Genomic DNA, 26,362 nt, shown 5'->3' with positions numbered 1-26,362 from the left:
AAAATGTCAACAAATTCCAGAAAGCAGAAGTCATATGGAACATCTTTTGCACTATAAGATCAGAACTGAACAGTAACGTGATTCTAAAAGAAACTATCCACTTGAAAAATCTAAAAAGCTATAGTGCTCTATGGTGTGGTGGTGGTTTAGTCACTCAGTGGTGTTCGACTCTTGCAACCCCATGGACTGTAGCCCTCCAGACTCCCCTGTCCATGGGATTTTCCAGGCAAGAATACTGCAGTGGGTTACCATTTCCTTCTCCAAGGGATCTTCACAACCCAAGGATGGAAACTGAGTCTCCTCCATTGCAGGCAGATTCTTTACCAACTAAGCCACCAAGGAAGCCCATAGTGCTCTGTAACTCTCCAGTAAAAGAGAAAAGTGAAGCAGAGATTACAGACAATTTAGAATTGTATGATAATAAACAATAATAAACCCCTCTGCTTTGAGACCAAAGTGGTACTCAAAGGAAAATTACAGCTTTAAATGTACTTTAAAAAACAAGAAAGACTGAAAAGTAACTAAGCATTTAAACCAAAAGGCTAAAAAGAAAAAATAAAACCAAAGAAAGAATAAATTGTCAATAAAAGTAGAAATTAAGAAAATGGGAAGAAGGGAAAAGTAGCTGATATCTAAAAATCAAAAGCTGATTCTTTGAAAACTAATTTAAAAAGAACCCTTTAGGAATTCTTATCAGAGGAAAAATAAGATATTTGGAATGAGAAAAGGGCCCTGTCTATGGATATAGATAAATATTTAATTACACGAGAAAATTATCTATAGTTTTATAGCAATACATTTTCAACTCTTTATTTAACTTAAGAAAATATGAATGAACAAAACTGGCTCAAGAAAATATGTAAAACCCAAATAGGTCAATACTTATCACTGAAATTGAAGAGACAAAACTATTCTGTGAGGAGCACAAAACTAGTTTTATAATCAACGTGGCTCAGTGGTAAAGAAGCTGTCTGCCAATGCAAGAGATGTGGGTTTGGTTCCTGGTTCAGGAACATCCCTTGGAGAAGGAAATGGCAACCCACTCCAGTATTCTTGCCTGGAAAATCCCACAGACAGATGAGTCTGACTGGCAACAGGCCATGTAGTCACAAAGACTAACAACTAAAGTCACACCAACTAAACAACAACAAGAACAATACAGAACTTTCTAGCTCATTGTAACAACCTAGCATAATCCTAATAACAACCTGGACAGAAATAGCACGTGGGCATGTAGTGACTGCCAGGCCTGGACCACCTTTGGGGGACAGAAGTAGGCTGCATTGTGACCCTATGAGGTACACCCATCCATTTGCCAATTACTTTCTCAGCACTTATTTGGTGCTAAGCCACTGTGCTGCTTGGTACTTTGGGTGGTTAAAGAATAAGATGCATCTCCTTCTCAGGGTACTTAAGAGGCCAGTTGGGCTGATACTTAAATAAGAATACAGGACAGAACAACGGACTGGCTCCAAATTGGGAAAGGAGTACGTCAAGGCTGCATATTGTCACCCTGCTTATTTAACTAATATACAGAGTACATCATGGGAAATGCCAGACTGGATGAAGCACAAGCTGGAATCAAGATTGCCGGGAGAAATATCAATAATCTCAGATACGTAGATGACACCACCCTTATGGCAGAAAGTGAAGAGGAACTAAAGAACCTCTTGATAAAAGTGAAAGAGGAGAGTGAAAAAACTGGCTTAAAACTCAACATTCAAAAAACTAAGATCATGGCATCCAGTTCCATCACTTCATGGCAAATTGATGGGGAAACAATGGAAACAGTGAGAGACTTTATTTTCTTGGGCTCCAAAATCACTGCAGATGGTGACTGCAGCCATGAAATTAAAGACACTTGCTCCTTGGGAGAAAAGCTATGACCAGCCTAGACAGCATATTAAAAAGCAGAGACATTACTTTGCTGACAAAGGTCTGTCAAGTTAAAGCTATGGTTTTTCCAGTAGTCATGTACAGATGTAGAGTTGGATCATAAAGAAAGCTGTATGGCAAAACCACTATAATACTGTAAAGTAATTAGCCTACAATTAAAATAAATTAATTAAAAAATAAATAAAAATGCAAAAAAAAGAAAGCTGAGCACTGAAAACTTGATGCTTTTGAACTGCGGTGTTGGAGAAGACTCTTGAGAATAACTTGGAGTGCAAGGAGATCCAAGCAGTCCATCCTAAAGGAAATCAGTCCTGAATATTCATTGGAAAGACTGATGCTGAAGCTGAAGCTCCAATACTTTGGCCACCTGATGCAAAGAACTGAGTGTTTGGAAAACACCCTGATGCTGGGAAAGATTGAAGGCGGGAGGAGAAAAGGACAACAAAAGATGAGATGGTTGGATGACATCACCGACTGGATGGACATGAGTTTGAGCAAGCTCCCAGAGTTGGTGATGGACAGGGAAGCCTGGCGTGCTGCATTCCATGGAGTCACAAAGAGCCAGACATGACTGAACTGAACTGAACAGGACAGAAAATGATACATGTTATTGGAGACCTAGAGGCGGGGTGGGTCGCTTCAACTTAAGAGGGATAATGGAAGGTTTTAGTGAAGAGAGGGCATTTATTGGAAGAAGAGAAACTGATATAAAAAGACAGGGCCTGGGGAAAGCCCTTCTAGGCAGGGGAATAGCAGAAGCAAGGGCCCAGGGGCTGGAAAGGAGAGAGCAGTAATGAGGCTGGCACACCGCGGAAAAGGCTTGTGCTGGAAGAGGTGGGAGAAAGACGAGATGGGGAGGTCAGAGGCTGGGACCTCGGATTCTAAACTAAGATGGCAGAACTTGGTTGTACTGGGGAGCTACTGAAGGTTCTGAGAGGGAAGAGATGCAGTCAGAGGAGAGTGAGTGAAGGAAGCACTGGTGAAGAGGAGGAGGAGGGGCCTGGGCAGAGGCAACGAGCATGGAAGAGAGAGAGGGTGTGTGCTTCAAATAGAGGAAGAGGAACAAGTGGGGCGCCCCAAGGACATGGAACACAGGGATGGGAGCCAAAGGGAGACGGAAGACTAACCTTGAGCCCTAGGAGGGGAGGGCAGGTACAACCAGGGAGGACGTGGGGGCTGAGCTGAGCCTTGTCTGGTTTGGGGTCCACCCCTCGCCCACCTCTCCCCTCCACACATCCTGCAAATGCCCGGTCACAGGCCCCTTGTCAGCGGCCCTGCCTCCAAGAAGAAAATGGGCAGCTGTGCTTCAAAAAAAAATCATGATTTTGCCTGTATCCCTCATGCCTGATGTCATGAAGGTGGGAGGACTCCTGAGACAGAAAGTATTAGTCACTGTGAGAGGGGTCCTGCCAATGTGTGCATGTGAGAGACAGACAAAGGCAGAGACAGACAGAGGCAGAGACAGACAGAGGCAGCCAGCCTGGAGGAGGGAAGAGAGAAAGAGAGATTCTGGCATCAGAGCGGGTCAGGGCTGTGCACTCCATCTGCCCTGCTCCAGGCTTCCCACCCAGGGGTGGATGACCCTGCAGTGTTGCTGAGGAAGATTTGAGTGGACACCCTGGAGCTGTTCTTGGATCTGGTGGATTCTAGAAGCCAAGCCCATGTGCTGGCAGGGATGGGGCCCCAGGCAGGCGGGCAGCCAGCGTGCAGGCAGCACCAGCCTGGGTCCCTGCTAAGCCCTCCCCTCCTAACCCCTCCTCGGTCTCCCCCTTCTCCTCCAGGGCCCCTAGAGGGAGACAAACCCTTGGAGAGGGGTCTGGGGGCTCTGACATTGGCCCACAGCCAGGGTACAGTCCAAGCTCTTTGGCTAGAAGTAGTCCTGCCCAGTGTGTTCCGACTGATGTCAAGCACTGCGCTGAGACTTTATACACACATCTGTCCTTGCAGGCCTCTTCATGGCCCTGGAAGGAGGTATTACTGTCCCCCTAGTACAGATGAGAAATTTGAGGCCCAGGAAGTTAAAGGATCTGCTCAAGGCCACATGCTAGGGAGAAGGTCACCCTGACTCCCCAAGACCCAACTGCCTCAGCTCGTCCAAGCTGTCTGCTTCAACCAGAGGGTGTGGATCCGACCAGCTGTGCCTCAGATCCGGGTGACCTCTACCAGAACGCCTACACAGGGCTCCCCCAGCTGCCCCCAGCTGGGCTGCAGCCCCTCTCCTTCCTGAGGGCCCTGGCCTCTGATCTCCATCTCTGAACCCTTCCTGTTGCACGTGGCTCTGGTTCCTCCAAGCCTATGCTCAGTTCCACACTAGGGTGCAGTCCCAGAGGGTGGGAGTCTAGCTTTCATTTCCCTGGGTCCCCCAAAAGCTTCGGCACCCAATGAAGTCTCAAAAAATATTTGCAGAATGACTGGACAAATCACACGCACGCTACAGGAAATGCAGTTATTGTGTTCAAACAGCCCACGCCAGCTGCAAGGGTAACCACTAAAAACGGACTTTTAAAGCCCTATAACTCACCCTTCAGAGTGAAGTAAGTGTTCTGGAATATGAAACAACACAGATGATAATTTCTAGAGATACCATGCCTCCAAGGACCGACGTCTCTCATCCAAAGGTTCACCTTGGGAGGCGGAAGGGACTGTGTCCAATTTCACAGGGCAGTCAGACAGGGAAGCCTGGGCTCTGCCTAGGAAAAGACTCCCATTAAAAAATGCCAGTTCACTGAGGATCAATAGTGATGAGGGTTCCCCTATGGGGTAGGCTAGGTGCCTGGCAGAGGGCTTGATGCATCAACCAGCCACCATGCCCAGGAAAGGGGCTGCTCTTTCCTTCTCCGAAGCACTGGCCCAGCATGTTGAGCCAGGCAGCTCTAAGCGGGAGGGAGCTAAAATCCTGTGGCAGGCGCCGGCTGGCTCTTTGGCAATGGGGGAAGAGTCCCTCTGGCAGTGGCCCCAGCCTTGACTGGCTGACGTCAGGGGAGACGTGCTGGCCACCGGCCCCAGGGAACAGTTGTCCTCATGACCACACTACTGCGGTTGGAGGAGTGGGGGAATGGGGGGAGGTCTTGGGAGACGTTTTCATGAGGCCCATGAGACCCCTGACTTGGTGGGCATGTTACATGTGAGGGGTCCATGACTTTGTGGGATTCTAAGAGGAGCCTGGACCTCCCCCCAGTCCCGCCTCAATGTCACTCTCAGGCAGGGAAGAGAAGAGAGGGCAGAGAGCAGCAGGGGATTCACCAGTGTAACCAGGGACCCAGGAGCATCCCAGAAACAGATGGGGCCCAGGAAGGGAGGGAAACAGGGAGGCGAAGCACTGTCCTGGGACCCCATTTCCATCTTACAACCACAGGGATGTGGGGGGGTTTACAGGGGAAGAAACTGAAGCAGGGCAGGGTTGGGACTTGCCCAGGTTCCTGCTGTAATGAGCAGCAGAGGCAAGATCTGCACACAAGTGTGTCTGGGCCTGGCCTGGCTCTGCTCCTGGCTCTATCTGTCTCCATGGCCTGTGAAGAGGGGCAGGCCCAAAAGGAGGGGTGAGGACAGAACACCTGAGGTTTGAGGGGATGGAAGACAAAGGCCTGAGGGCTATGCCTCCTCCCCTACCCCCACCTGGTTACCCCAAACCCTCTACCTGTTCCACACCTGCCCCTGGGCAGTCCCGCTGAGCCAGGAGGAGAGAGCTCGGGTACACTGGCCTGGTTCCCTCACAGCAGTTCCCAGGGCATCCTTAGAGCACCCAATAAATCTAAACACAGCCCTACCAGTCCATCCATTCTCCAGCCACTGTTTCCCATCAAGTCCTCACTCCTCAAGCTTCCACTGCAGCTGAAGGTCTAGAACAGATCAGCAGGTACTAAACTCCACAAGCTTCCAAACCAACCCTCCTCAGGGACAGCACAAGACTCACCTACTGTGGGTGAGGAAGGTAAAGCAGTGCAGCCACTTCAGAAAACATTTTGGCAGCTTCTCACAATGTTATATGCAGAGTGCATCATGTGAAATGCTGGGCTGGATGAAGCACAAGCTGAAATCAAGATTCCGGGGAGAAATATCAATGCCCTCAGATATTCAGATGACACTATCCTTATGGCAGAAAGTGAAGAGGAAGTAAAGAGCCTCTTGATGAAAGTGAAAAAGGAGAGTGAAAATGTTGGCTGAAAACTCAACATTCAAAAAACAAAGATCATGGGATCCGGTCCCATCACTTCATGGCGAATAGTTGGGGAAACAGTGAGAGACTTTATTTTCTTGGGCTCCAAAATCACTTTGTACAGTGACTGCAGCCATTAAATTAAAAGACACTTACTCATTGGAAAGAAAGCTATGACCAACCTAGACAGCATATTAACAAGCAGAGACATTACTTTGCTGACAAAGGTCTGTATAATCAAAGCTATGGTTTTTCCAGTAGTCATGTACAGATGTGAAAGTTGGACCACAAAGAAGGCTGAGTGCCAAAGAATTGATGCTTTTGAACTGTGGTGTTGGAGAAGACTCTTGAGAGTCCCTTGGACAGCAAGGAGATCAAACCAGTCAATCCTAAAGGAAATCAACCCTGAATATTCATTGGAAAGACTAATGCTGAAGCTGAAGGTCCAGTACTTTGGCCACCTGATACAAAGAGCCCACTCATTAGAAAAGATCTTGATGTTGGGCAAGGTTGACGGCAGGAGGAGAAGGGTACGGCAGAGGACGAGATGGTTGGATGGCATCACTGACCCAATGGACCTGAGTTTAAGCAAGCTCTGGGAGATGATGAAGGACAGGGAAGTCTGGCCTGCTGCAGTCCATGGGGCTGCAAGGAGTAAGACACGACTGAGCAGCTGAACAACAACAGCACACCGTTAAACACAGAGTTACCACTCGACCCAGCAATTCCACTCCTACAGGTGCATCCAGGAGAACTGAAATCACGGGTCCACACAAAAACTTGCACATGACTGTCCACAGAAGCATTCTCCATCACAGCCCCAAAGTGGAAACAAGCCAAGTGTCCATCGACTGATGACGGATAAACAAAACGTCATTCCTCCATATACAGCTGGGCCTTGAACAGCACAGGTGTGAACTGGGCAGGTCCATTTATATGGAGATTTTTTCCCAATAAATATACAAAAATATATGTATAGAACATTGTGTGAAAGACTGGATTGAAGTGGATATCCTATCCTTACACTAGGCATAAGTTGAGAGAGATTTAAAATCATCAATGTGTTGGGCTTCCCTGGTGGTTCAGTGGTTAAGAATCTACCTTGCAATGCAAGGGACACTGGTTCGATCCCTGGTCTGGGAAGATCCTATATACCATGGAACACACACACACAATGCTATTGAGTCTGTGCTCTAGAGCTCAAGAGCCGCAACTACCGAGCCCAATACGCTACAGTTACTGAAGCCTGAAAGCTATAGAGCCTGTGCTCCACAGCAAAGAGAAGCCACAGCAAAGAGAAGCTTGCATATCGCCATGAAGAGTAGCCCCTGTGTGCCACAACTAGAGAAAGCCTGCATGCAGCAATGAAGACCCACTATAGTCAAAAAAACCAAATAAATAAACCTTAAAAGAAATAAAGACACGCAACATCACTCATTACCAGAGAAATGCAAATCAAAACTACAACAAAGTACCATCTCACGATGGTCAGAATGGTTGCCATCAAAAAGTCTACAAACAATAAATGCTGGAGAGGGTATGGAGAAAAGGGAACCCTCTTACACTGTTGGGCTTCCCTGATAGCTCAGTTGGTAAAGAATCTGCCTGCAATGCAGAAGACCCTGGTTTGATTCCTGGGTCAGGAAGATCCCCTGGAGAAGGGATAGGCTACCCACTCCAGTATCCTTGGGCTTCCCTTGTGGCTCAGCGGGTAAAGAATCCATCTGCAATGCGCGAGACCTGGGTTTGATCCCTGTGTTGGGAAGATCCCCTGGAGAATGGAAAGGCTACCCACTCCAGTATTCTAGCCTGGAGAATTCCATGGACTACAGTCCATGGCATCATAAAGAGTTGTACAAGACTGAGCAACTTTCACTTACACTGTTGGTAGGAATGCAAACTAGTACACCCACTAGAGAACACTGTGGAGATTCTTTAAAAACTGGAAATAGAACTGCCATATGACCCAGCAATCCTACTGCTGGGCATATACACCAAGGAAACCAGAATTGAAAGAGACACGTGTACCCCAATGTTCATTGCAGCACTGTTTATAATAGCTAGGACATGGAAGCAACCTAGATGTCCATTGACAGATGAATGGATAAGGAAGTTGTGGTAAATATACACAATGGAATATTACTCAGCTATAAAAAAGAATGGATTTGAGTCAGTTCTAATGAGGGGATGAAACTGGAGCCTATCATACAGAGTGAAGTAGGTCAGAAAGAGAAATACCAATACAGTATATTAATGCATATACATGGAGTTTAGAAAGATGGTAACGATGATCCTATAAGCAAGACAGCAAAAGAGACATGGATGTAAAAAACAGACTTTGGACTCTGTGGGAGAAGGTGAGGGTGGGATGATTTGAGAGAATAGTATTGAAACATGTATATTACCATACGTAAAACAGATGACCAGTGCAAGTTCGATGCATGAGTCAGGGCACTCAAAGCTGATGCTCTGGGCAACCCAGAGGGATGGGATGGGGAGGAAGGTGGGAGGGGGCTTCAGGATGGGGGGACACATGTATACCCATGGCTGATTCATCTTGATGCATGGCAAAAACCACCACAATACTGTAAAGTAATTATCCTCCAATTAAAATTAATTAATTAATTTAAAAAATGTGTTAGTTTCCTTACTTTATAACTTTGCTTTCAAAGAATTATAGTACCACACAATGTTTGGCCCCCACCCCTCTTTTCTGTCTCTCTCTTTCATAATTAAACTGCATATCAGTCTATCATCACAGGTTAGTGATTTTTTTAAAAAAAATGCAACAGTGTTTCCAATACGGTATTATGAATATGACTATAATACTACATGTCATAAAAACTGTATAACCCTTCATTAGTGTAAAAACTAGGCTACTGGGAAACAATTGTATCAGTTACACCAGGCTACCAAAAACACTTATATCGCTGCTTTTCTGTTATCAATGCATGAATCATTATGTATGTAAGTGCTAAGTCACTTCAGTCGTGTCTGATTCTGTGCGACCCTGTGGACTGTAGCCTGCCAGGCTCCTCTGTCCGTGGATTCTCCAGGCAAGAATACTGAAGTGGGTTGCTGTGTGCTCCTCATGAATTATTATACCTGTACAATGTATTTTTCATATCATCCTTTCATTTTTGATGTTTAGTGTTAGTAATACATATAATATTGGCAGTGTTTTATATCCTGTAAGAGAAAATTGATGTAGATACTGACAGATATAAACAGATGACATAAACTTACGGTATCAATATATACAGTATGGCACTGTAAAATTTTCTCTTCCTTATGATTTGCTTAATAACATTTTCTTTAGTTCACTTTATTGTAAAAATACAGTCTATAATATATATAACATATAAAATACATGTTAACGACTATTTAAGTTACCAGAAAGGCTTTGGTCAACAGTAGGCTATTTAGTAGTTAAGTCTTCAGGGAGCCAAAAGTCATACCCAGATTTTCAACTGCATGAGAGGTTGGCACCCCTAACCCCTGTGTTGTTCAAGGACCAACCATATTAGAATATTATTCACACAGAATAAGGAATGAAATTCTCAGAGCATGCTTGAAGTGCTAAGGGACAGAAGCCAGACACAAAGGTCACATATTATATGATCCTATTTATGCGAAATGTCCATAAACGCAGAAAGTCTCGGAGACGAGAGGTTTGGGAACTGGGAGGTAGGGAGGGTGGCTAATGCGGGTGAGGTTTTTGGAGGGTGATGAAAATGTGGATGAGATAGTGATCCCAGTGATGGGTGATTTTTTTAATCCACCAGAAATGTTGACTGCACACCTTTGTGTATATACTATCAGCCACTGAACTGTGCACTTTAAAAGGGGAGGTGGGGTGGATGTCACATGAGAATTACATCTCAATTAAAAAAAATTGTACGGAGGGGAAAAACCCATTTCCCTTCTCTGCAGCGCCTTCTCCACCTGCCTCTCTCTGCGGTGGATGACTCAGCCCACTCCTGCCCAAGACCATCCCCTCCCCTCCAGCTACATGCTGGATCTTGTCTCCTGTCCCCTATGCAAGGACATGGCCACTATTTTGACCTCTCCCCCTCCTGCATCATCCATTGCTCTGTTGGTTCTTTTCCATCAGTATGTAAACATTGCATAGTTTCTTTTATCTTAATAAAACAAAAATAAAGCCAAAAAATTAAAAGTAAAAAACAACCCTCCCCTTGACCTCATACCTTCCAATGATCGTTCATTTCTCTAGTCCTTTTACAGCCACACTCCTTGACAAGTCTGTCTTCACTGCCTGCCCTTCCTCTCCTCCACTGTCTCTTGAACCCGCTGTAATCAGGCCACTCTATCAAAGCTGATCCTGTCAAGTCACCATGATCTCCAGGTCACTAAATCCAGCAGACACTTTGTGGTCTTCATCCCACTGGGTCACTTTCCAGAATCTGACACACTTGATGGTTCCCTCCTTTTTGAAGAGCCTCTGCACTTGGCCTTGGTGAGTCACTCTATCTTGCTTCTTCTCTGATTCTAATCACTCTCTGAATATTGGTGGGTGCCCGCACTCAGTCCTGGGACCCCGTCTCCAGCCATGTTCACTTTTTCTCAGAGGTCTCCTGTCTCATGGCTTTACATGGCAGTTCCCAAGTTTCCATCTCCAGCACCTCCCCTTACTCCAAACTTAGACCTCTGCCACTGGCTTGACTTCTATTTGTATGTGTGAAGGGCATCTCAGATTTAACACACCCAAAACTAGACTCTTGATTTTTCCATCAAACTTACTTTTCCCAGTCTTTCTAATCTCCTTTAAATTTTATTTTATTCAAGTATAGTTGATTTATCAGTCTTCCTAATCTTGACAAACATCACTCTATTCTACCAACTGTCCAGTCTGAAATCTCTTCTCATTCTCCCCAACCCATCCCACATACTCCATCAACAAGTCCTATTATTTCCTCCATAAAATACATCCAGACTCTAACTCCTTCTCACCACCTCCTTTACCAATATCCTAGTCTACCATCAAGAGCTTCTTAACTGGTCTCCCTAGTTCGGTCCTGGTTTCCCTCTGGTCTGTTCTCCACCCCACGGCCAGAGTGAACCTTTTAAACATCAGTCAGACCGTGCCTGTCCTCTGCTCAAAACTTCCCATGGTTTATATCCCTTCTAGGTTCTGGAAGTCACTGCCCTCAGCTATCTCCCTGATCTCTCCTCTTAGACTCTCACTCACCTCCTCTGCACCCTGGCCTCCTAGCTATTCCCCAAACACATCCCTGCCTTTGCCCCTGATTCTTTATCCAAGATCCTTTTCCCCGCAGCTTTTTCCTTCAGGTCTTTGTTCCAATATCACCTCTTCAGGAAGGCCTTCCCTGCTCTGTGTGGATGAAGTAGCAACTTCTTCCTTTCTGTCTATTTCTTCTACCTTGCCTCACTCTCCATCACAGCATTCATACCATTTGACACATTACATATCTGTTTACACTCTGTTTCCCCCATTCTACCAGAAACTTCATGAGACCAGGGACTTGACCTTGCCAACTGTTGCAACCAAAGAGCCCCAAAGAGAGCCAGGCACACAACAGGTACCCAGAATTGTTCATAGAATGAATTAGTGAACACTCCCACCTACATACATCTCAGGGACTGATCCACACATCACTGAAGGGGAGTGGCGGCAGGTCCAAGTCAGGGGCACAAGCCGCACTCTGGACCTCCCCAGATGCAGGCAGATAGGTCAGCGATCCCTCATCTGCATGTGTGATGGGACCTATTCTTTTTCCTTCTTTCACCTGGTTGGATGATGCATTTTATTGCTTGCTTCTTTTTGTTTAAACTGGAGTATGATTGCTTTACAATGTGTCAGTTCCTGCTATACAGCGAAGTAGATCAGCCACTTCCCTCCCTCCCTCTTGATCCTCCCCCCCACCCCACCCCCATTTCACCCCTCTAGGTCAACACAGAGCACAGAGCTGAGCCTACGCTTCCCTGGTGGCTCAGACAGTAAAGAATCTGCCTGCAATGCAGGAGACTCGAATTCGATCCCTAAATTGGGAAGATCCCCTGGAGAAAGGAATGGCAACCCACTCCAGTATTCTTGCCTGGAGAATAGCCATGGGCAGAGGAGCCTGGTGAGCTACAGTCCATGTGGTCGCAAAGAGTCGGACACAGCTGAGTAATTAACACTTTCACATTTCTTTTTTCCCAGGGTATACACGTGTCAATGCTACTCTCTCTGTCCCACCCTCCTCTTCCCCAACAGGACCTATTCTTGAAAACATCAGGCCACCCTCTTCAAATGTCACATTAGAACAATTTTAACAATGAAAGCATCTCGAGGCTTACTCTGTGCTGTGCTTCACAAGATGTCACATTCCCTCACTCATTCAACAAACAATAATGAAGCACCTGATAGGCGCTGCTGGGCTTCCCTGGTAGCTCAGCTGGTGAAGAATCTGCCTGCAATGTAACAGACTCCGGTTCAATTCCCAGCTCGGGAAGTTCACCTGGAGAAGGGACAGGCTACCCACTCTAGTATTCTTGGGCTTCGCCAGTGGCTCAGATGATAAAAATTCCACCTGAAGTGGTGAAGACCTGCATTCGATCCCTGGGTTGGGAAGATCCCCTGGAGGAGGGCATGGCAACCCACTCCAATATTCTTGCCTGGAGAATCATATGGATAGAGGAGCTTGGCGGGCTACAGTCTGTCCATAGGATCACAAAGAGTCGGACAGGACTGGGTGATTAAGCACAAAAGGTGCTGCTGGCAGCAGACACACAGTGGTGGGCAAAGCCTCTTTCCTCCAGGAGTTACAGTCTGTAACGTTTCACCTACTCTTGGCAACAACTATGAGGCTCTATAGCTCAGACAGAGACTCCACCAACAAGGGCATGTGGTCTTGGTCCACAGGGTGTTTGTGCCCAAGGGAAAGAGGAGCCCCCAGTCACTGGAACTGGGCCCTGGTGATAACAGGCTGACAGTGGCTGCACGGGGGCCCGGAGCCAGGAGCATCACCCAACCCAAGGGCAACAGGAGAAATCTCAAAGTGGACTGGAGCGTGCAACCCAGAACTAGTCACGTGACTTCTAACAGTGATCAACAAAAAGTTCTGAAATCAGGGCAAAAGCCAGAATTAACTGCAGGAGACTAGGGCCTGACTGTGAGTAAAAGGAAACCACTCCCCTGGGGTTTGGGTTGCTGACAAGCAGGGACTGACCCCACACTGCACTCAGACCTTCATCACTCAGCCCTGCCAAGCAGACTCTAGGTCACTGGCCAATGGCCAGTCCCGCAGCTCCCAGGCTGGCCAGTAGGGCTAAGGTGAGCACAGAGCAAGATCTAGTCGGCTTTGGGGTCAGAGGGAATGGGGCACTGATTAGCTGTGTGATTTGGGACTTATTCTTTCACTTCTCTGAGTCTTAGTTCCCGCCCCTGCTGAGGCCTGACCAGAGGGCTGCTGGACAGGTGTGGGAGCAGGAGGCCTGGGTTCCCAGGAGGAGTGCTCTTGGAGTGCAGGCGGCGGCAGCAGCAGTTATCCAGTGGTACCGAAGGATTTTACCACCCTACCCACTGGTACCAGTAGTACTGGTGCATACTGGCTAAAGAGCTTTTGTGCTCACTGGTAAAGTGGAGACACTAATCTCAATCATCACAAGTATGAAGCAAAGCAATCCCCGTGAAGCGCTCAGCACAGGGTCTGGCTAGGAAGCGCCAGTGCTGCTCCACCTGTGGGGAAAATGGTGAAATGTGGGGTTGGCCAAAAATTCACTCGGGTTTTTCCATACGATGTTAAGGAAAAACCCAAACAAACTTTTTGGCCAACCCAATACTTTAGTGCCATTGGAAAACTGCCACCCCGGTTGCCACCCTGTGTTCCCAAGAGCCCTCCCCTTGGGAACCCCGACTTCCTGCCCTCCTATCTGCCCAGCAGTAGCTGCTAACAGTGCTGAGGGCAGAAGGAGTGACAGTGACCTGGCCTCAGTGGAAGGAAGGACTTTCTACCAGCAGGCACTGCCCCCAGCAGCTTAGAGATCAGTGAGCTCCATGTTACTGGGAGCATTCAAGCAGTGATAGCTGATGGAGGCAAGATAAAGGGTCAGGCAGAGGTCAGCAGGGCTGAATTGCATAATCTCAGGGCTGTGGCCTTACTCCCTCAGAAAGGAGAAGAAAGAGGGGAATTCCTCCCCCATCACTGCCCACAGGGAAAGGGGGGGACAGGGCGGGAGTGGAGGAAGGACAGACAGCTTTGCCTGAACCCCCTCTTAGTGGGGGCCACGGAGAAGGGCCTGCTCTGCAGTTGGCCTAAGGACTGCTGAGCATAGAGCCCACCATGCAAAGCCCCCGGCTCAGAATAAACTCTCAGTAAGTGTTCTTGTCCTCTCGCTGCCCTACCCACGCCCTCCTCCCCGACCTCCCCAGAAAGAATGTGGATTCGAGTGTTCGGGGAAAGGCCAGATCCAGGCCCGTCCGTGAAGACAACAGCACTTGTGTCTGTGGTTTGGGCAGAAGCCAGGGTGGAAACGTCCCAGCTTCTGAGGGTGCAGGAGGGGAGCCGACGCTTTCGCTCTTGGCAGAGACTGAGCCCTTGTTGAGGATAGAGTGACTGCAAAGCGGGGGGCCCAAGAGCCCCCAGGTGGGAAGGGGAGTCCGGAGACCACTGTCCTCTGTTGAGGGGAGACAGATTCCAGCTTCCAGAGACTGGTGGGGCCAAGGGCGGGGCTGGCGGCCCTGTGGGTGGCAAAGCGAAGACTGTGAGTGGGCAGAGGATTTGGTCAACATCCTCCCCTGCAGGCCTGAGGCCTGGGCCAGAGGAGGAGGCAGGCTGACAGGATGGGACGTGCTGGGCAGAGGGAGGAGGCCCTGGGCCTGGCTCTGCCTCCGGCGAGGTCTGACCTTGGCAAGTCACTTCTCCGTCTGCGCCGTACTTCTCTTGGATGTAAAGTAAAGGGGCTGACACCACACAGCTCAGGAGCCTTCCAGCTCCAAGCTAACAAGAAAAAGAGGCAGGCAAGAACTCCACGACAAAGCGAGGGAGAGCATGGACTGGAGCAGATATCTGTAGACCCACATTCACGGCAGCAATAGTCACAAGGGCCAGAAGGCGGAAACAATGCCAATGTCCATGTTGGATGCATGGCTCAGCAGAATGCGGGTAGATGCACACAGAAGATTACTGGGTGTTAGAAAGGAAGGGAATTCTGACGCATGTTATAACACAGCTGAACCACTGTGGCAAGTGAAATAAGCCAGTCACCAAGAGACAATATTGTATGATTGCGCTCATATGCGGTAGCCAGAGTACAGAAAGGAGAATGGGGGTTACCAAGAGCTAGGAATGGGGAACAGGAGTTGTTGTAACAGGGCTTCAGCTGGAAGAAATGAAAATGTTCTGAAGATAGTGGTAGTGATTCTGTGAACAGTATGAATGTACTTAATGTCACAGAGCTGTCCGCTGAAATATGACGAAGATTGTCAGTCTCATGTTATATCTATTTTACCACATACACACACAAACCCCACAAAACTCCAGGACTCTGCCTCAGGCTTGGGTCTCTCTGACTGGGGTGTGGGGAGTCACACAGCTCCGAGTCACAGACCCCCAAAGAGGGGGCCAGAGACCTGGGAGACGGGGAGGAGAAGCAGTCCCACAGCAAGCGGTGGGCCCAGTAAAGAGGGGAGGTGCTCCCAGAGTTGGGCCCTTAACAGCGGAAGGCGAGACAAAGGTCCCCAACCCTTGTAGGAAAGAACACAGAGCAGGCTTGCTCCAAAGTTGGGGGCCCCCTGCAGACACTGGGGAACCTGACTGCTGGCCCCTGAGGTCGTCCATCTCCTGTCTTTTAGATTCTGGGAGGACTCGGGCAATGAGACTCCTTGAAAGAAAACAAGAAATAGGGAATTCCCCAGGGGGTCCAGTGGTTAGGACTCTTCGCCTCTACTGTAGGGGACCCAGGTTCAATTCCCGGTCAGGGAACCAAGATCCCACATGCTCTGTGGAGAGGCCACACACACACACAAAAAAGAAAGAAATATGGAAAATAAGAAATAAGTTTGTTTGTAAGTAGGTAGGGAGCCTGTGAGACTCTTCAGTGTGGAAACCACAGAGAAGGCCCCTTGAGCATCGTGAGCATCTCTGCTCTGAGGTTCAGATCAGAACCGGGGCCCCTGGCCCTCTGAAGACCTTGGGGCAAGGAGCTGCAAGGGCAGGTGCAGGTGTCTGTCGACCCTGATAATCCAGGCCACACCCCGTGCTCTCGGGATTTCAACTCTATTTCCAGAGGCGCAGGGACCAGCTGTGTGAGGTTTGGGAGGTTTTCCCACCCAGCCAGATTGACAGAGAACAGAGGAGACAAAGGGAAGTTGAGACTGTTGCTGGCTGTGTGACTCTCTCTGCACTTTATTTTTATAACAACTGTAGCTACCACAATTATGTTCGTAAGGACAAAAAGTATGTGGCACGGACCTTCCACACAGTAATCGCCCGCAGATATCATTACTCTCTCCTCCTCTTCATCAAAACTATCAAGCTGCCATGTGTTTCCTCCTTCTGAATTTGGAAGAAGAGAAACCCCAGAGTTCGGGGCACTTGGCAGGCATCCCGGGCTCAGCACCTCCCCAGGATGCTCTGGCCTCCAGGGAAGCAAGATGTCAGGGAAAGTCCCATCCATCCCAGGGCTGCAAACCACTCAGAAGAGTTCAGTCCCAGCAGGGGTCAGAATTATGCCCAAGCCTAAACATAACCAGCGTTTGATGAAAGTTCCCCAAATACGGGACATCCTTTTAAATGCTAGACTAATTAGAACTGAGTTGTAACGTTTTAATCCTTTCTTTTCTTAATAAGACCTGATTGAGTGGAGAACTGTGCTAATCTGGGAATCTAGTATCTACTCCTGAGGCAGGCCTGGGTGGTGTGTGCTCAGTCACTCACTCATGTCCAACTCTTTGCTACCCCATGAACTGTAGCCTACCAGGCTCCTCTGTCCATGAGATTCTCCAGGCAAGAATACTTGACTGGGTTTTACCATTTCCTCCTCCAGGGATCCTTTCTGACCCAAGGATCAAACCCATGTTTTCTGCATCTCCTGGATTGGCAGGTGGATTCTTTACCACTGAACCACCTGGGAAGCCCTATAGGCCTGGGTGGGCAATGCCCTAAATCAGGTCTGATTCTGGGGTCAGGATCAGAGGTGCGGCCCCTAGGGGAGTCCAGGAGCTTCAGAACACAAGCTCTGCAGATTCGCACTTACAAAGTAATGCCGTGGCCATGCTTCCCCCTCCCTGGCTCTGCTGCTATAAATGTTATCCCAAAACCTTCCTAAAATCACTCTTAAGGAAAAAAAATTTTTTAAGAAACAACTTTGAGTAGTCTAATACCCAAAGTTACTTTCTAAAAAGTTAGAGAGGGACTTTCCTGGTGGTACAGTGGATAGGAATCTGCCTGCCAATGCAGGGGACATGGGTTTGATTCCTGGTCTGAGAAGATCCCACATGCCGCAAGGCAACTAAACCCGTGCACCTCAGCTATTTAGCCTGTGCTCTAGAGGCTGCAAGCTGCAACTACTGAAGTCTGCGCATCCTAGAGCCCGTGCTCTGCAACAAGAGAAGCCACTGCAATGAGAAGCCCATGCACCACAATGAAGAGCCACCCCCTCTCACCGCAAGTAGAGAAAAGCCCGCAAGCAGCAACAAAGACCCAGCCCAACAACAACAACACAGTTAATTAATGGATTTTAAAAACGCTAGAAAAGATAATATGTCTCTGAAGAGAAATAACATTTATTGAGCTCCATCTACATACCAGGCATGATGTTACTCTCTTACAGGCATTATGCAATGTTTTTCAGAACGTTTTCTGTAGAAATAGACCAAGAATGATATGCTAAAAACGGTCCCTTGGGAAACCCTAAGGGCAATATATTTTCCTAATAGACTTCTAAGATGTTTGTATATTGAAAGTTCTTTCAAACCATGTAGTATCGAAACTGTTTATATTTCTTTAACTCAGTATATTCCAAAGTGTGGTATATATTCAAATGGGTGATGCATGAGAAGATTTTAGAAAGTGTGTAAATGTAAGTTTCAAACTTTACTGGTTACACATATTTATTTTGATGTCAGTTAGCAAATGTATATCACTAGCACATCAAACCTGTGATTGCACATATATTGTTCAGGACTCATTCATTTATCTCAGAGACATTCACTGTGGACCTACTCAATACTCTAGATGCTGAGGATATAGCAGTAAATAAAGTCCCTGCTCTCATAAATTTATATTTTAGTGGGGAGCAACAAAAACTCAAAGAAACAAGTAAGTATATTGAACATTTATAAACACATGTTCAACAGCAAAAGGTAGAATAAAGAAAAAAAGCTGGGCAGGGGGACAGGGGGACAGAAGAGACAGGGGTGGAGTGGATACGAGTGTAGGGAAAACCTCTCAGACAGAGGGACACTTGAACAGAGATCTAAATGAAGGAGATTGTAATTCTGCAGGAAGAACGTGCTCAGCAGAGAGAACAGCAAACACAAATCCCCAAGGTGGGAATGCACCTGGTACCTGAAGAAACTGTTCCAAGCTCCAGGACTACAGACAAGCTCTGAAGGATGCTTTTAAAAATTAATTAAATTCATATTCCACAATATTTGCCCTTTTAAAGTATACAAGTCAGTGCTTTTTAGTACATACACAAAGTTGTTCTATTTTTTTAAAGTGATGATTTGTTTTGGTTCTGGTCAAGATGGAATATGGGCGACCAGATTTACCTTCTCACCTGAAATAACCAAAAAACAGACAAAACATATGAAACTGGATTTCAAGACATCAGACAACAGGCAACAAAGGACAGTGACTCCTGGGGGATGGGATAAAAAAGAGGGCACCTGTGAGTGCCCAGCTCACTGCCCTGAGCACTGCCAGGCTGCCGTGCTGAGAGGGGAAGCCCAGGGATAAAGAACGTCATTTTATAATATAAAAGGGTCAGTTCATCAAGCGAATGTACTCATCCTAAGCACGAAGCAGTTAATAACAGAGCATCAAAATACATGCAGCAAGAACTGATCAAAGTAAAAGGAAAAAAAATAGACAAATCCACAATTAAACTCTGAAATTCAACACCCCTGTCTCAATAATTGAGGGGACAAGTAGAGAGAAGATCAATAAGGATACAGAAAACCCAGAGAACACTACTTACAAACTCGATACAGTTGACATTTACGGAACACCACACCCAACAACCGCAGGATACACATTCTTCTCATGTGCGTGTGGGACATTTACCAAGATAGACCATATCCTGAGTCATAAAACAAGCCTCAATAAGCTTTAAGAATTCAAATAATATACCGTACATTCCCTGACACAGTGAAACTAAAATAGAAATCAATGACAGAAAGATCTTTGGAAAATTCCTAAATAGTTGAAACTAAATAATATACTTCTAAATAACTTATGGGTCAAAGAAGATATCAAAATGGAAATTAAATGGTATTTTTAACCTAATGAAAATTAAAACATTAAAATTTGTGGGACACAGCTAAATGAGTAGTAGTTAGGGGAAATTTATAACACAAAAATCAATATTTTATTAAGCAAGAAATGTTCAAATCAATGATATCAGCTTCTACTTTAAGAAGTTAGAAACAGGGGACTTCCCTGGTGGTTCAGTGGCTAAGACTCTGTGCTTCCAATGCAGGGGGCCCGGGTTCATACCCTGGTCAGGGAACAAGATTCCATGTGCTGTAACTAAGACCTCATGCAGTCAAATAAAAAAAAAAAAAAAAAGTTAGAAACAGTATAGAAACTTAAACCCAAAGTAGTCAGGCAAAAGGAAATAAAAAACACAAGAGTGGAAAGCAATAAAACCACATGGGAAAAATTAATTGACTCAAAAATTGGTTCTTTGTGAAGACCAATGATACTGATAAATCTCTAGTCAGCCTGATTAGGAAAAAAGACAAAACGCAAATTACCTATATCAGAAATGAGAAAGGCAACAGCACTATGGATTATACAGATTATAAAAGGATAATAAGAGAACATTAAGAACAACTCGATGCCAATAAAATTGATAAGCTTGATGAATTGATCAAGTTTTTAAAAGACACAAACTACAAAAATTCACTGGAGAAGAAACAGATAACCTGAATAGCCCTGTATCTATTTTAAAAATTGAATTTTTAGTTTAAAACCTCCCATAAAGAAAACTCCAAGCTCAGATGTTTTCATAGGTGGATACTACTAAACATTTAAGGAAGAAATAATACCAATATTGTTCAAAGTCTTCCAGAAAATTGAAGAAGAGAGCGTACTTCTGAGATCATTCTAAAAGCCAGCATTACTCAAACATTACAAGAAAACTACAAACCAATATCTCTCAAGAAAATAGATGCAATAATTCAAAAAAAAAAGTGAGGTTTATCTACAATACAATGTTGTTTTAACATTAGAAAAATTAATCAATGTAATTTACTATATCACAGACTAAAAAGAAGAACCCCATATAATTATCTCAGTAGACACAGAAAAAGCAGGTGACATGTGCAAATGAACAAATCTAACATGTACTCCTGATAAAAACTCTCATCAAACCAGGAATACAAAGGAGCATCCTCAATTCGATAAAGGATATCTGTAAAAACTCTACAGCCAACATCATACTTAATGCTGAAAGACTAAAAGCTTTCTCTTTAAGATCAAAAACAAGACAAGTACAACATTAATTCAATGGAATAAGGTAAGAAAAAGAAATAGAAGCCATCCAGATTGGAAAGGAAGAGGTAAAACTATCCTTTTTCACAGACATGGTCATCTCTGCAGAAAATCCAATAGACTCTCCAAAAATCCACCAGCACTAATAAGTAATTAGCAAGGCTGTAGGTTACAATATATAAAATTCTATTGTATCTCTATATACTAGCAACAAACATTAAAAACTGAAATAAAAACTAGTGTCATTTATAATACAAAGGTAGGTATAAATCTGACAAAATATGTAAAAGACCTATGCACTCCAAACTACAAAATAACTGACGAGAGAATTAAGGAAGACTTAAATAAATGGAGAGAGACACTGTCTTCATAGATTGGAAGCTTCAGCACTGTTAGAAAGTCAGTTCTCCTCAAACTGGTCCATGGTGGCTCAGACTGTAAAGCATCTGCCTACAATGTGGGAGATCTGGGTTCAATCCCTGGGTCGGGAAGATCCCCTGGAGAAGGAAATGGCAACTCACTCCAGTATTCTTGCCTGGAAAATCCCATGGACGGAGGAGCCTGGTGGGCTACAGACCATGGGGTTGCAAAGAGTTGGACACGACTTAGCGATTTCACTTCCACTTCCACTGTCTTCATAGATTGGAAGGCTCAGCATTGTTAGGATGTCAGTTCTCCTCAAACTGATCCATAAATTCAACATAATCTCAATCAAAATCCAGAATTTTAGAATTTAACTGATTCCAAAATTCATACGGAAATGAGAGAAACTAGGCTATCCAAAACAGCTTGAAAAAGTATATGAAGTTGGAGATTTAACCATACCTGATTCTAAGACTTATTATAAAGCTACAGTTGACAAGATGGTATGCTACTGGTGTTAAGACAGACAATAGATCCAACAAATAGAATACACGGACAATCAATTTTCATCAAAGGTACAAAAAAGACAATTCATTGGGGAAAGGACAATCTTTTCAACAAATAGTGCTTGGACAAGTAAGTGCATGTCCACATACCCAAAGATTAACTTTGTCCCATATCACACCACATACAAAAGCTAATTCAGATTATAGACCTAAAGGTAATACCTAAAACCATTAAATTTCCAGAAGAAAACATAGGAGAAAATCTTTGTGACCTTGGGTTAGGAAAAGATATCTCAGACACAACACCAGAAGAACAATCCATAGAAGAACAAACTGATAAACTGAACTTCATCAAAATTAAAAACTCTTGTCTTTGAAAGACACTGTTAAGAGAACAAAAAACAAACCAAAGACTAGAAAAATGTTTGCAATTCACATATCTGATAAAGGACTTGTATCCTGGTGGTTTTCAAAGACTCGCCTCATAGCATAACACTCTATGATTAATGGCTTTTTGTTTCAAGAGTCAAAACAGTACAAAGTAAGGATCAGTAAGAATCTAGAACAGCGGTTCTCTAATTTCACCATCACCTGTGAAGTGAAGTCACTCAGTCGTGTCCGACTCTTTGTGACCCCGTGGACTGCAGCCTACCAGGCTCCTCTATCCATGGGATTTTCCAGGCAAGAGTACTGGAGTGGGTTGCCATTTCCTTCTCCAGGGGATCTTCCTGACCCAGGGATTGAACCCAGGTCTCCCGCACTGCAGGTAGACGCTTTACCGTCTGAGCCAGTAGGGCTTGTTAAAACATAGGTTGCTGGGCCCCAGCCTCAGAATTTCTGAATCAGTAGGGCCTGAGGGTTTTCATTTCTTCTAGGTTCCCTGCTGGTGAACTGCTACCCCAGACCAACATAGACTAAACTAGAAACACAATGTCAAATGCAAGATTTCCCAGCCTGTCCTAGGGGCAGTTACCAAATAAACCATGCTTATTAAGAAAAAAGTTGATTTCCTACTTTTTAATTAGTTAGTGCTCAGTTGTGTCCAACTCTTTACAGCCCCATGTACTGTAGCCTTCCAGGCTCCTCTGCCCATGGGATTTTCCAGGCAAGAATACCGGAGTGGGTTGCCATTTCCTACTTCAGGGGACCTTCCTGACCCAGGGATTGAACCCGGGTCTCTTGCATCTCCTGCATTGGCAGATGGATTCTCTACCACTAGCGCCACCTGGAAACTTCGTAATCAGCTAGAGATATCTATAAATGTTAATCAGAGCTTCTGATCAGAGAGAAATAACAACCATGACATCACTGAGTCGGCATGATTCTAAGCCTTGCCTCTTTGTTGAATACACATTTTGGTTTCTACAAAGCTGTTCAGAATTCACCCTGGAAAACATGCACAGCCTTACACCAACCATCCCATAATGGCAACATGGAAGAAACCAGAACACCCAGATGAAGACTACCAACTTTCCCTAAACCTGCATTAATGCCCCACCCCCATGCAGGGCTGTCATCAAGTCTCACCGTCCAAGATGGCCCATTGATTGTCAATCTCTGTATGTTTCAGGTAGGAGTCTTCGATGGTGGGGTCATAGTCAGGCACAAAGATCTTCTGGAAAAACTGGATGGTGAGGGCGCTCTTGCCCACACCCCCGTCTCCCACCACCACCAGCTTGTACGTGGGGAGGTTGTCGCTGGGGACTGCACTCGTTGCCATGTTGCTGGTTGGTCAGACCTGGGGAGGCAAGACATGTGGGATGAGGCAGGAGGCTTCTTCCTCTTTGACTTAGGGGAAAATATTCACAGGGTTTCCTTTTTTCTTCTTTTGAAAATGAAGACCTGCAAAAGAAAAGTACCAACCCTGATCCCTCACCCAGAGACTGTAACTGTTAAAATGACTTATTCAATCATTTATTGGAAACCAACTATGTGCCAGGCCTGGCCTTGGGGACATAATACTAGTAGATGCCATGGAGTCTTTAACCAGCCAAAGGCCATGTCAAACAAGCTATACCACCACTGAATTCTGCACTATATTCCTGTACAGCTAAACACATGGGCATTGGTCTGGGCAGGGAGGGCATAGAGGTTCACCTTTGACATCGAGTCTGGTCATTGGATTGAAGTGCTGAGAAGGATGGGAGGTTTTCTGAGCTCAGTGGAAAGAGGAGCACAAGAGCTTAGCACACCTGAGCTCAGAGTCCTGAGTCCCTTCTGACTCTCAGAATTCCGTGATCCTGGTTCCAGTCTCTGGCCAACTTGCCTTTGATCATGCAGAAAGTCATGCGAGAATGTCATGACATCTGGTCAACCCATCTTTTAGTTGGGGAGGAAGAGGAGGAGGATCAGAGACAAGTTTTATGTTGATGGTGTTGAGTCCAGAGAAGGCAGTGGTTGTTAACCAGGGGCAAGATGCAATGCCTAGAGATGTATTTAGATGCCAAAACCAAGTGAGTGCTACCGGCGTCCCACCAGCAGAGGTAAGGGATGCTGCTAAACATCCTATAATGCCCAGGGAATTCCCCCTTCCAGCACACAATTATCCATCCTAAAATGTCCAGAGTGTCAAGGTGACTAGGAAGGGGCTGGAAACATGGGACCAAGATTCCAAAAGACAATTGAGCCTGAATAGCTCAGGACTGGCTGTGCAGAGGAGACAGCAGAGACATGAAGAGTGGCCTTTGGAAACTGTATCACAAAGTGACAAGGAGGAGAGCATGGAGCATGGAAGGAGCACTCAGAAAAATGGAGGGAAGCTAGGACCTGTCACAGCAAAGGGAGCCCAGAGTTTCCAGAAGGAGGAGGGTGACAGCACCAAGGCTAAACACTGGTGGGGGAAACAGGAGGAGAGTTACCCAAGGAAGAATTTGAGGGTGTTGCCAGAGACCTAAGCTGCTCACTGCAGATGCTGCTGGAGGGAAGCACAAACTACCTGGGGTGAGCCATTCCCGGGTAGCTTCAGGGCTGGTAGAAGGGTGGGGGGTGGCATGCCAGGAGACAATGAACTGCTGTCCTGTTTGCATCTCTGCTGCTTGGAAATGCCACCAATTGAGCCACAGTTTCCTTATCTAATAGAGTAAAGGGCTGAGTTTTCACAGTTGTTCTTAGCTCCAAGAGTCCTCCATTCTAGATTTCAACAGAAAGGGTGTTAGACACAAATGTGGATTATGAGGTCACCCTGATTTGCATGGGGCTATAGGCGATTGTGCAGTTACTGAAGCTTGATGTTGACATTTAGGATTTCCCTGCAGTGGCGGGGAAGTAGGCATTTTTATACATTGAGGATGAGAGTATAAGTCTGTCCAAACTGGGCTGAGAGTACACTTGCATAGATATGTCAAAATTTAAAATGGACATATCCTCTTTTAAAGCTATACCACATGTGAGAATGTAGTCCAAGGAGGTAATCAGACAAGTGTACAAAGATGTTAAGAACAGGGGTAAAAATGGAAATAACTTAAATACTGGGTAGATGGGGGAAGAGTTAAAGAAAAGTTTATACATACAATGAAATACTAGATAGTCATTAAAAAAGAATGCTATTGACTAGCCTAGGGAAGGTTTACAATATATATTTTAAAAAACAAGCTGCAAAACAGCAAGTACGTATGATTACATTTCCACGAAGTTACCTACCTATGAATCTACATGTCTAGTGTGCTTCCAGGCACAGAGAGGATTGGCACGTAGCTGTCTCTAAGGCAGATTTGGGGGCACTTTTTCAATTTCCTACAATAAGCATGTATTCTATTTGTGTATTAGAAAAGCCGGACAATATTATGAATGTTCAGGCCATCTGGAAATGTGTGGTTCCCTCTCCTTTTGAGTGGGAATTTAAGCTCCCCTGGTGCAGGATAAAAGGACCAGGTGCCAGCTAAGCCCCAGCATCTGGCTCCCTCATCCCTACAACAGGTAAGGATAATGGTGGGGATAAGCTGTGGCTTCAACACACTGAGCTCTCCCACATGACAAAGCTGGTGGTCCCACGGGGCCAGAGGGGTGTTGAGGGAGACAGAAATGGGGCGGGGGCAGGGGGAGGGTATGGGTCACTCTCTGTCTTCTCTGCCTCTCCTTAACCGCTGACCTAGCCTGAGGAGGGAGGTGACACTTGGGCCAGAGTGAATGTGTCTTCCTGTGAGAGGCTGTTTTTATTTTTTTTTATTTTTATTTTTTTCTCCTTTATTTATTTATTTTTTCAGTGGGTTGTGTCATACATTGACATGAATCAGCAATAGATTTACACGTATTCCCCATCCCGATCCCCCTTCCCACCTCCCTCTCCACCCGATTCCTCTGGGTCTTCCCAGTGCACCAGGCCCGAGCACTTGTCTCATGCATCCCACCTGGGCTGGTGATCTGTTTCACCATAGATAATATACATGCTGTTCTTTTGAAACATCCCACCCTCACCTTCTCCCACAGAGTTCAAAAGTCTGTTCTGTACTTCTGTGTCTCTTTTTCTGTTTTGCATATAGGGTTATCGTTACCATCCTTCTAAATTCCATATATATGTGTTAGTATGCTGTAATGTTCTTTATCTTTCTGGCTTACTTCACTCATCGCAGCACTGTTTATAATAGCCAGGACATGGAAGCAACCTAGATGTCCATCAGCAGAGGAATGGATAAGGAAGCTGTGGTACATATACACCATGGAATATTACTCAGCTGTTAAAAAGAATTCATTTGAATCAGTTCTAATGAGATGGATGAAACTGGAGCCCATTATACAGAGTGAAGTAAGCCAGAGAGGCT

General features: G+C 45.7%; 1 protein-coding gene across 5 annotated transcripts in view; it reads right to left on the bottom strand.

The window, feature by feature from the left end:
• MRAS (muscle RAS oncogene homolog) overlaps positions 1–26,362 on the bottom strand; it is a 68,561-nt gene that overhangs the window by 16,500 nt on the left and 25,699 nt on the right. For 3 of the 5 annotated variants that reach the window (XM_043873816.1, XM_043873817.1, XM_043873818.1), the window contains one exon: positions 23,133–23,343. In XM_043873816.1, the coding sequence (XP_043729751.1) occupies positions 23,133–23,325 (193 nt within the window). In that variant the 5' untranslated portion in view covers positions 23,326–23,343. Of the gene's footprint in view, positions 1–4,417; positions 4,587–23,132; positions 23,344–26,362 lie in introns of those variants that run through there. The other 2 variants (XM_043873820.1, XM_043873819.1) reach the window with 2 other exon arrangements.

Source organism: Cervus elaphus, chromosome 19 (genome assembly GCF_910594005.1).
Source record: "Cervus elaphus chromosome 19, mCerEla1.1, whole genome shotgun sequence".
NCBI lineage: Eukaryota > Metazoa > Chordata > Mammalia > Artiodactyla > Cervidae > Cervus > Cervus elaphus.
Note: the sequence above shows the minus strand (reverse complement) of the source record. Positions and strands in the feature narration are given on the sequence as shown.